Source organism: Acartia tonsa, chromosome 5 (assembly GCF_053477335.1).
Source record: "Acartia tonsa isolate MP-2025a chromosome 5, ASM5347733v1, whole genome shotgun sequence".
Lineage (NCBI taxonomy): Eukaryota > Metazoa > Arthropoda > Copepoda > Calanoida > Acartiidae > Acartia > Acartia tonsa.
The window spans coordinates 34,598,325-34,610,626 of NC_137264.1; the positions used below are offsets into that span (position 1 = coordinate 34,598,325).

At 29.9% G+C, this 12,302-nt stretch overlaps 1 protein-coding gene across 1 annotated transcript in view; it reads right to left on the reverse strand.

Moving 5' to 3' along the window:
* LOC145319343 (neuron navigator 2-like) overlaps positions 1 to 12,302 on the reverse strand; it is a 123,283-nt gene that overhangs the window by 49,837 nt on the left and 61,144 nt on the right. Inside the window, exons 26-35 of the mRNA XM_080161422.1 lie at positions 11,320 to 11,384; positions 10,168 to 10,230; positions 9,815 to 9,903; positions 7,072 to 7,123; positions 5,818 to 5,903; positions 4,252 to 4,310; positions 3,515 to 3,596; positions 1,543 to 1,639; positions 1,011 to 1,076; positions 290 to 383 (exon numbers count right to left, since the gene is read on the reverse strand). Coding sequence (XP_080017548.1) covers positions 290 to 383; positions 1,011 to 1,076; positions 1,543 to 1,639; positions 3,515 to 3,596; positions 4,252 to 4,310; positions 5,818 to 5,903; positions 7,072 to 7,123; positions 9,815 to 9,903; positions 10,168 to 10,230; positions 11,320 to 11,384 — 753 coding nt within the window. The remainder of the gene's footprint in view (positions 1 to 289; positions 384 to 1,010; positions 1,077 to 1,542; positions 1,640 to 3,514; positions 3,597 to 4,251; positions 4,311 to 5,817; positions 5,904 to 7,071; positions 7,124 to 9,814; positions 9,904 to 10,167; positions 10,231 to 11,319; positions 11,385 to 12,302) is intronic.

Sequence of the window (12,302 nt, forward strand, 5' to 3'; positions counted from 1 at the left end):
AAAAATTTCATTGTAATAATTTGAATAGTGATATTTTTTCTGTTGGTAACTAATAATTTTTTTTTATAAATTAAGACGGCAACCGTTCTTTCAACAGTAGAACACAAACAAAATTATATGGCTTTTTTAGACTAAATTAGGTTATATAAGAGTTAAAAGAGCCCTACAAGGAACGAACCACCATTCCGTCTGCCTTTCGATTAAATCTTATAACAGGCAAAACCCCTAGTAACGCTTTTTTAAAAGAAAAACCGAATAATTGAAGAATAATCTAAAAATGCAATATTACCACAAGCAGAAATGCCACCAGGAGAGCCATGACCCCTGACAGTCAGCCGTCTACCCGCAGACCAGGTATTTACAGGTCCTCCACATTTAGGATCCCTGTAACCAAGGATAATTTCATCAAGTTTTTAATTCTTTAACTTTGGTTTATTTACAAAAACGAGCAAAACAAAATATCAACTTTATGTTAAGGAAGCAATGAAAATAAATCTGGATCACGAAATACCAAAGAAGTTTAAAATATAAAAAGATGTATTTGTGCAAATCAGTAATGCATTCTTTTTTTAAGTAACAAAGAAAAATCATCATATGACTATTAAAGGCCTTGAGAAAGTCAAACCAACAATTAATAAAAAATATATTATTAGGCCATGAAACCATACAAAGACTCACAATGCCTAACTGCTTCTTTCTATTTATTTGATCTACTGTACGTATAAATTGATGATAAATAATTTATGCTTTTGAGGTTTATCTAAAACAACCAAGCTAATATAGCTTGATTCATTTCTACAAGAGAATACCGAAGATGGTTGTTTTATATGATTGAAATATATTTATGATTAGAAATGATATTTTTTTTTAAGCATAGATTGAAATATGGTCTAACTAATTCTTTATTTATGTTTACAATATCTATAAAGCTATTTGGGTAAGTTACTAAAATATACATTATTAACTACTGTTCTTTTAAAATATAAATTTGTTTATAAAAATTATCATTTCCTGGAGCCGCCACCCGTAAGATATCTTTCCATGGATGCAGTACCAGCTAACCGGTTCATTTGGTCCTAAATTAAATAAATAAATTGATATGGGGGAAGGTGGGATATAAAAGTTCATGTTATTGCGAATTTTCTTTCATTTTGCTATGATTCAATTCTAGCAAACACAACATTACACTGCAAATTACATTTGTACCTAAAGTTTTATAACCAAGTTATCTTTAAAAACTTTATTGATTTTGATTGTTCCAAACATATATTGTCCATTCTATTGAACTAATAAATGTAATCTACAGAAGGGATATTTTGTATATTATTAAGGGGATGTATGTGCATTATTGATCGTCCTTTGTCTTATCCTTGAAAATCTCTGGGTAAGTGTAAGTTTTCAAAGAGACTTAAAGTTTTATTCTTTTAAACATATTACTGAATTATAATGCAATACAGATTTAAAAATGTAAATACAATCAATGCTACTCATAAATTATAACTTTAAGAGGCGACATTTTGTGGTAAAAAAAAGTATATTAACCTGATTATGAGAGGGCGAAAAAGATGTTGAATCTTGTTGGTTTTGTTGTAGCTGTAGTTGGCTAGAAAATCTACTTCCCATAGGACTCATATTAGCTCTAAAGAATATAACAAGGATGACAACATCCATAAAAGCGAAGCACTGAAACGGTAGGACAAGGACATTAACACTTGTATAGTATCTGAACTGAAAAATCGGAACATAAATGTATGTATAAATGTCGAATCAAAATTGTAGGTAAATTTGTTGAAAAACTGCTTAAAAACAGGATAATGTTTATGGACATACTTACATTTTTGGACTTAATTATAGAGTTGCTTCGCTTATAATATTGTTCTTTGTTGTCCCAGGAATCAATATACCAAAAATCAGATCAAACGGATAATTAAAACACTTGAAAATTTGTTGTTAAAAAAGTAGAAAAATCAACATGTTTAAAATGGACGTACGGACATTCTGGTAATGATTATAGAGTTGCTACGCTTTCTAAATCGTACCCAACTACTACAGGAATCATCATGCAAAGTTTGAAATCGATAGGACAATTCTAACATGCCTAAATTAACGAATAAAAGCTATCTATCTCGGACGGACGGACGGACGGACGTACGGACGGACGTACGGACGGACGGACCGACCCTAATTATAGAAAAGCTTCGCTTTTAAAAATAAATAAAATTATTTCTACTCTATTTGTAATATTTGTTATCTTTAACACTAGAAGCCTTTAGCGGCACTAGTTTTAACCTTTTTCTTGACGTACTTATACTTTTATATAAAAGTTTTGTTTATTATGTCTTTTTTATTGACCGCTTTCGCTTTCAATTTATATAAATTACATTAATTAAGAGACACGATGAAAACTAATAGTCAAGGTTTGTATACTTTTTTATTGTTTTTGTAATACTGTGATTGAGAACAGTGTATTCCATGTTAAAGATTAATCTTTCACTTAATTTTACTCTAAAACTTAAGTTTTTTTTATTGATGAATTATACCTTGAATATATTTTAGGGAGGGGGGGGGGGGGGTTGCTGGCCATTGAAAAAGTTTTAAATACGCGTTCTTTAGTCAACTTTATTTAGGACTTTTGTCCAATCCAATTGGTTGGTCCAAACATTTTTATCAAAATTTATATGAATCAGTTCATCGTATGTTTGTAATCTTATATACCGAAGATGCTCGTTAACATCTGAACCGATATGGTTCTTCTTTACAGAATGCTTCTCTTAGGTTTATAACTAATTTCTTCGGCCATACAAAGAGAAATCGTGTCTATAAAAAATTACCCCCCAAATATTAAAAAGACACCCCACCACAAGCTCCACCCGCACGCCCTGGATCTAGAATATGTGTTGGTAATTTTCCATTCCATTGTTTCCAAAATTAGCAATCATTTCTCATACTTAAACAAGTTATTTTACATTTCAGCAAATTTTAATTAAATTATAAGTAAAAATCACTGAATTTTTTTTGTGAAGAATTCCATTACTGATAAGCAATTCTTTATATACATTCAACTTTGTCAGTCCGTCTTAAATCATCAGATCCTATTTTAAAATTATCGAATATTTTCGAGTTGAAAGAAACATACATTTAAGTAGCTACTTTGCAAAATATTGTTTAAAAATAAATTAAAACCCATAATAAATTAAATCACATCGTTAAAAAATATCATTTTATTTCTTTTAATTGAAAGCAAATTTTCAACATATTAATTTTAAATGTTTCTAAAATTTATGCATATTTAAGATTATTTGTAGTCCTGAAATTAATTCTGCCAATACCACTTCATGTTAAAATCTACATATATAAGAATTTAAAAATCCAACTTCTAAACCATGCTAAAAAACTTTAAAATCCAAAAAGATCAGAACTATTCGTTACAGACGGAAGGACAAGCGGACGTACTGCCAAACAATAATTATAGAAAATCTTCTCTCATAAAAACTATTCTTTATTAGACACCTACCTTTGTAAAGAAGGAATAGATGAGGATAAAACAGAAATAGATGAAGATGACTCAACCACTGGTGGCGATGCTGATGGTTCAACTAAATAGATAGATAGATAAATAGATAGATATGGGTATTTATACATATAGACTAGGCATAGATATATGTATAGCTACCTTTATGGATGATTCGCAAGGAAAGAATGGAAGATTGTGCTGTCAATTAAACTGATACCAAAAGTTTTATTAAACATGTTAATTCATTCGAACAAACTATAGCAGTGTCTAATTTGAGTTATATATTTCCATGGTTCTTTATTACTTAAGATCCCATATTCTACTACTAACGGTGACGCCTATATATGTAGTTAAAAGATAGACAGACTTTTTGGTATTTAGACAATAAAGATAAGTTATAGTCATTTAACTTTTCTTCGTATTATTGATTATGCTGGTATGAGTATTCCAAATATCTGTCAATATTTGGTCAAGAAACGTTCTCCTTCCCCTCGAAGACGGGAGAAAATACAATTTTTGAAATATAATAATTATATTGGCAGAATAATTTAGAAACCTAGTCCTGTACGTGCAATATTACAGAAATGTCGTATTTTAAGCGAAAATTTATGAATTACAGTATAAAACATCATGCTGTAATAGGCAATATGATTTTTTTTATTTTAAAAATACGACATAATATAATACAGTAATATATTTTGTAATTCTAAATAAATATAACAAAAATAGTTGCTTACTTGATACATTTTTTCCTAAGAGCAAGGCATTTTCCTTTTGTATTGTTACCATCTCATTTCTAAATAGAAATAAATGTTACATATTTTCTCGTATTCATTCGAATCCGGTGGATAGGAACCGGTTCTCATCCATACGAAAAAACTATGTTTAGCATCGTATTATATCCAGCTTTCTACGAATATAAAAATGTACAATCGTAAGATTAAAACCAGTTTTTTTTAGCCCCGAGGTGCATTCTATATCCGCGGAAAGCGGTTTATAATACGATGAAAGAAATAACTATTCTTATTCTCAAGCAAATCTTTTTTATATTTAGGATCTGTCCACCTGGCTTCTTTTGGCATAGAAATCTGTATCTATACGGCATCTTATTCGATGTTCAAAAATAATATTTGAAACTTGAAAGAATTATTTTTACACATATTTTTTTTCTATTGTTCTCTTAATCTAAAATTCAAGGTGGTAAGGTCGAGCTCCCTTCCCTTCTTATTTAAAGATGCCCCTATAGATGCTGTACGTATTGGTGCAAAAAATGGGGACAAATTTCAAATTGTTTTGGCGTGTGACGTCATACCCCCATCTCTTTTCTAGGGGGTTTCTTTCCTCCTTCCCTTTTCTTTCCCCTCACTTGTGACGTAAATAAACAGCCCTGTCAAATCAATTTAAAAATTGTCCCCATTTTTTGCACCAATACGTACAGCATCCCCCTATAGGCATCTATGGGTAAAACCAACAGTGTTTATTAATAGTCATAAAACACATATGATAAAATTCTACAGTCAATTCGCCAATATGTAAGTCGACATTGAGAAAAAATACTAGAATCCCGTAAATCAAAGCCATTCTAAAAGAGGACTATTCACGAAACAGAGCAAGTGATTCTAAGCATCTTCCAGCATTGACCCATAGTATTTTTTTAGTAAATATAATAGGTTTATGTTTAATATTTGCTTTATCGACTAAAAAGTTAGGTTTCACCATGGTTTTATATGAAAGAAACTTTGAAATGTTAAGCATTGTTTGGTGCAATATCATCGAATGTCTTGATGAGTTCAAACTGTTGTTTAAAAGCTTTGACACATAAGTAAATTATTGTGATTGTAAATGTATATTTAGAAAAAGGGTTGGTAACTTGTAAACAGTTTAATTAATGTACTTTTGCAATTTACAACATTTGATGCTTTTCTGCAGTGTTATTTTATTTTGTCCTCTGAACTCAACAAAGCATTTAATGATATTGCTTTAAAAAATGATTTACATTTCAAAGTTTTTTTCATATAAAACCATGGTGAAACCTAACTTTTTAGTCGATAAAGCAAATATTAAACATAAACCTAGTATATTCACTAAAAATATACTATTGGTCAATGCTGGAAGATGCTTAGAATCACTTGCTCTGGTTCGTGGATAGTCCTCTTTACATTTAAATTATAGTCTTTTATTGATACCTTTTTTAAAGGACAAAAGTTTGAAGAAAAAAAACTAGTTTAATTCATTTTCATGACTAAAATTGAATCAAAATTTTCTTGTAAAAGATACATTAAACCCCCTAAACAAGATTGTACCTTAATTTTGCTACAGTTTCTCTAAGACTTTGTAACTGATGGGCTGAACTTAATGCTTCTAGCCGAGTTTCTGTAAGCAAGGTTTCCTAAATAAATAGACAGAATAATTGAATAGATGTATAAATTGCAAGGAGGGAAGGGACATTAGACTGTAAGTTTTATCCAAATTAATAGATATTTATATCATTTACCAAACAGGGTGTAGCTGTGAGCCCATTATCGTCTAGATATCCTGTTTATATGTATGTTGATGAGTTAGTATTGGTGGACAACCTGAGCCTTACCGACAGACAGAAGGACAGACAGACACCAAAAATAAAAAAAAATGGTATGCCATAATTGTTGTGTTTGTCTGTAGCTTAAGATCTTGCAAACCGCACAACACAGTTTCCATGGTGGCTTTAGGCAATTTCTTATTTAAGTTTTAAGATGCATTACGCTTTTATTGTTCTCTCGCTTCGCATTCGAGTACAGAGCACACAGACTAGATACTAGGGGCTCAGTAAAATAAAAATTATTGTAAAATAATTTCGCATCATACAAAAGTATTTACTGAGTTATGTAAAAAAATAATATATGTATGTATAAAACAGGAATAGAGTAATCTTAGAGAAGTTTCAATTTTATTGATTTATTCTTATAATCAAAGAAGTTGGATAAATTGTGAGTTTTATATAAATCATAGTATATACATTTTCTTTTTGCTTTACTTCCATTGGACGTAATACTAATATTACCTGTTTAATGTCTATACCTATGTTATTTGTCTATTATCTTTATAGAAGATTAATATTTTAGCTTGGTAATAAATGCCAATAACATATAAATAATACAAATACTATGCAGAAAAATACCAATACAAAACAAAAACAAGTAGGTACTTATTCATAAGAAGTATAGTAGTGTAGCAATAGCTATAAAGTCTATTTTTAATAAAATTTAATTTTATGATAATAAAAGATTCATTTTTTTAAAGAGAAAACGAAATCGTCCTTTATTTACTTTGACGAAGAAAAAAGAGGGTTTCTAAACTGTCAACATTAGGATTTTATTTGACAAAATCTTTTCAGTTTTTACATGATAATTATGTAACGTCTTTTTACTTAATTATAGTGTAGATGACACTTGAGTAACTACTTGAAAAGATCCAAAGATAGCAAAGCCTTTTTTTTTTTGAGATTTACTCTGGGAGAAAGTATCGGCACAACCAATAGAGATGCGTCGCCTTTACTAGAATATAAAAGCAAATTTTACCTTAAGATTTAATTGATTTTTAAGTTCCTCAACATCTTCACCAACATCCAATCTAAACAAACAAAACAAGGATGACAATATCAATAAGTAGAGAAGCATAGGGAAAAAAATTATCCTAGATCTATGTGTGTTTGTCTGTGTGTGTGTACCGAAATGGTTCTCCTTTACAGGGTAGCTTCTCATAGGTCCTTTAAGGGCGTAGCCGCAAGTACTTTTATATAAAGTTGTAAGGTTTTTTGTTTTTCCTCATTAGCATCCTAATTACTTATAGGCAGAGCTTTACATATATGCCAGGTTGGTTTAAGCTATTCTGTTTCTAAATCAAAGTCTTGGGATGTAAATAAGATATTTTCTACCTACCTCTTCCCTCACTTCCCATTCGGTAGCAAAGTTCTAATCCTAGATGCTAGGTGCAAAAGACAAATAGGTTTTACTTCTGCTAAAATATTCTTGTTTTAGAAGGCATTAACCTAAAACTAATTGTTTTCCAACCTTTAATGCCCCAACCATGAAGTATGTAGAGGGGAAAAGATTAAATTAATTGTCTTTGTAGATTAGATTGGGACTATTCGGAAAGAATCTTTTAAGCTTCTTCACATTTTACAAAAAAAATAGTTATTTTCAACTTGTCAAAAGCAATGATTTTCTATAACTAGGGTGTACCAATGTGTCCACCACTAAAATGTTTTAAATAATATAATCTATATTTAATTTAGATCACAATTTACAAACACACAAAATCAAGCTTGCAACTTGAAAACGTTATGATTAGCAATTTGGTATTGATTTATTATTGTTTACTGTCTATTGTGGATCAAAATATTTTCTGTTTGTTTCTGATTGACTACTAGATCTATAGATTTCAAATATTAATAAGTATTTATCATTTGCTTCACATTTTGATGTCTTTCTGAGTAAAAGTTTGTCTTAATGCAAATATCTGGAACAATTCTTTCTCTCCAACTTTTTGGTTGGTGAGAGGTGTTAGTACCACTACCACTCAACCCCTAGAAAGTAGGACGAAGCCGCAAATATTTCATAAGATTAAAGGACAACATGAAGCAAAATGTTATTCGACCTCAGGATGTTGAAATGTATGTTATGGAGTTTTCAACAGAAAGTTGACAATTTCCTAGAAATTTAGGAACAACCTTTACACAGGGATTTTACGGATAAGGCAATGGACGATAAATTGATGTACATCATTAATAATTATAAATTATAAAACTTATTTTTTAGGTTAAAAAGTTTGAACACTGCTATTTTTGTACCAAACCAATAAATCAATATTCAACAAAAAGAAGTACCCAAAGTTTTCAACGAATAAGACAGCGTTTTTTAAAACTTTGGGGACTTCGTCAAAGTATGCAACAATTATTTAGTTTGAACAGGGAATGAGATGGGTCATGAGACTGTTGTTTATATAGTTTCAAAAACACTCATTTGTTGGCTTAAAAACTTTTGGGACTTTCATTAAATTGGTTGGTTTGAACAAATCCGTGTCCAAATAATTTTAATCTACAAAAGGAGAAATTTGGTTTTTAGTAAATTGGATTGTACATCAATTCATAGTCAATAGTCTTATCCCTTAAGATTACTGAATTTAGTTTGTTTGTCCTTATAAGTAAAACCCCTTTTTTAATTTGGCTTTACGGAGGGTTTACTATATGCACTGCACATGTTAGAATTTGTGGGATAATGCTCACAAAGTTTGGAAGAGATTGGGGCTTCAATATTTTAAATTTTAAATTTTGTCAAAACTTATATTGGCTTATAGGATATTTCACGAAACAGCAAAGATTTTATGTCAAAGCCTATAAGATTCATCAATTAGGATTAAAATTATCATTTAAACAAGAATGCCGACATTCATAAAAGCATAGCTCATAATTAAGGCACCAAGAATGACTTAACTACCTTAAATTAAAAATTTCATGTTAATTTAAATTTTGTTATCAATTAATAAGCATTAATTTATTTTAAACTCTAAGAAACGTCACTCTAGCCCCTGCGAGGTCCTCTAACCCTGCAAGACCCTATCACCCATCATAACCCTAGCTCCTCTAAGCTAAAATTACTAAAGGTTTGTTTTTTGTTCCACTTTCTGTTTGATGGAAATGACCCGATATTTATGTTAAATAGTTTGCTCCTGTTTCAATAACGCAATATTTTCCATTGATGTTTGCATACATTGTCTTACACCATAAAATAAATAATTTTATTACACAAGGTTTTTGTAAATATTTAGTAATGAAGCTACATTATAATTCAGAATGTTCGTATTTAAAGTTCCTTTGAATGTAACCCCATTTACTCGGCTTCTATAAAAGAAAGACAGATTAAAGTTCGTCTGACTTTTATTTATTTCTTTTGTTGATATACTAGATAGACCGTCAAATTTCTAAACTTTTTTTCCTATTCTATAATTTTTTATGTGCATAATCCAGGACGCCATTTAAAGTCATTTAATAAAGTGTTATGTAATTTTAGGAGGTAAAACAAAAAAACTTTCCCTCAATGTGAATATCAAACACTAAACCCCCCTACCCTAATTTTTTATTAATTTAAAGTATAGGGGTTGGCATCTTATGTTTAACCCCTCCGGGCTAATTAGTATCTAATATAAATTAACCAATGAAAAAAACTCCAATATTTCTAATCAGTTTTAAAATAAGAGTGGGTGGATTCGGTGCGCAACAAGGCATTTTCAGAGACTTTGAGAAAAAACGCCCAAAAAGCTTACATAGGAGCAGATCTTGATCTATGATGTCCTCTGCAGGGTGAAGGAGGGCATGAGGTTCCTATATCCACAAATCCATGAGTATCTCTTCTCTACAAAATAATAATTTTCTATAAAGATTATTATAATTTCTATGTAAAAGTTTTAGGATGTCTCCGAAGAATTTCCACTGATAATAAAATGAAAAAATATAAGATTGAAACAAATTTTGTTGTCCCCGAGGGGCCGTAGGCCCGGGCTATATTAATCAGTTTTGAAGTCATACTGAAAAATATTTTACAACCAGAGTGATAATTTAGATTTAAAGATTTTTTTCAATTCTATAATTTAATGAATAGAATAAAATGTAAACTTACATTAACCTCTTGGTCCTGAGTTTTTCTTGTTCTACTGAATGCTTTGCTCAATGATTTCTGAAACTAATAAAAACAATTAGCGTAATCAGACATAGGTAAACTTAGCTTACAAGATAGGTTTCCTATATGACATACTAGAGTTGGCTCGATATAATTATCTCCCTATTGGCTAGTTTTCTATATGCATATCTATTTCTCAATAAATCTATTTTCCTCACCCGGCATTACTATCTAAAAGAAAGTAAATATTTAATAATCTAAATGATTTTAAAAAGATTTTTTAAATTATATTTTATTCTTTACATTACCATCACCAAAGGGTTAATGATGATGATTACAATTTTAGTTTAATATTTGAACACACAAAGTGTCGCCACAATCGAATTCTTTTAAAATAGAGTTTTCTTAAATTTATTATATTATAAATCTAAATTTTCTTTTTTATGATTAGAAATTAAATACATTGATATAAGGTAAATAGCAACATGAAATTAAAGAAAGGAATTTATTTTTAATAAAGTAAAATAATGGGTCTTATCGTTCTGGGCAATGAGAGTTTATTATGGATTATTGGAGCACTATGAGTTTTAAACAAATATTCCTTGGAAAACTTGAGCTCGTTTATAGACATTTATTTCCTATATAGATCTGACATGGATCTTGAAGCAATATAGCAGGCCGTTTTGTACATGTAAAAAATTGGAAGATTTCATTAAATAAAAGTAATCGCAAATATACTTAGTAAATAAAGATACTTATATGAAATAGATTACCGCATAATAGTTAAACATTTTCTAATTTAGAAAATTATTATTGTAAACATACAATAGGATCATGGAAAGAAAACGAAGTAGCGGGTTTCGTCGTATTTTCACAGTAGCTTTTGATTGGTTATTTTAGGTTAGGTAAAGGCTAATGATTGCCTCGCAGGAGCTAGAAATAGGAGAAAAGCTAATGTGAAAATATGACGAAACCCGTTACTTCGTTTTCTTTCCATGACCCATACTTCTTTTTTCTTATATAATGGAAGTTGTGTAAATGAAATATGTATTTCAATTTCTATCAACAATTCATCGCTTAGTTTTATATCGATATAATAACAGCAAAAAGGCATCTTTTTTATTACAAACATTAAAAAGATTATAAAATTACCCATTTAGATTTTCTGTTTTTGAAGCTGAAAGTTTTTCTACGGATATTGCTCCCGTCATCATTATCTGTAAAATAAAATTTTTTCACATCTTTAAATTCTTTTAACATAAAATAAGGACCATAATGAGATGTAAAGCCGATATATAATTAGGGTCTTCACGTCATTGGACACCAAATAAGACGTCAAAGCTTCTTTAATGAGGGGATATACACATTTTTTAGAAGAGGGGAGGTGGGGTTGATTTTTAACTGGTTTAAATAAGATCTGTAAAACAGTAAAACTTCTAATAAATCTAAATAATTTTAACTATACTACATCGCACTGCGACTCTGATAGGAAATTGACAACATATTCATATGTGCTGTACTAAATCAATAATTACTTGGACTAATTTAATTAAATTAGTTTTTTTTTAGGTTTTTGATAATTCATACAACCCCTTTAAGTTATTCATTACAATAAAATACAATTTTAAAATTTATTTACTGTGTAAATATGCATAAATATAACGTTTTTACTGACAATTAGGTTGATTTTTACTCAAAGCATATTTCTTGTAGACAATAAAATGATTATAACTTTCGTTCTATTTAAGATAAATTGATAAAATAAAAAGTATATTCAATTTTATTATGCTGAGAAGTCATTTATTGATTTTCAGAAATAATAAACCCCTTTGAGTGGGGGAGGGGGGCCGGGGGGGGGCCTTGAGTATCGAAAAAAGAAACTATTGTAAATTTCTTTTCTATTGTGGGTTTTAATGATTCATATAGCAGCCAAACTGTTTTTAGGCAATACCCATTTGTCTGTCTGTCTGTCTGTCCCTCTGTCTGTCTGTCTGTCCCTCTGTCTGTCTGTCCTTTTGTCTGTCTGTCCCACCACTTGTCTGTCTATCTGTCTAACTGCCTCTCTTTTGGATTTCAATGAATCATCTAGCATAGCCTAATTGTAATTTGTTAATGCCTCAAAGACTGTCTATTAC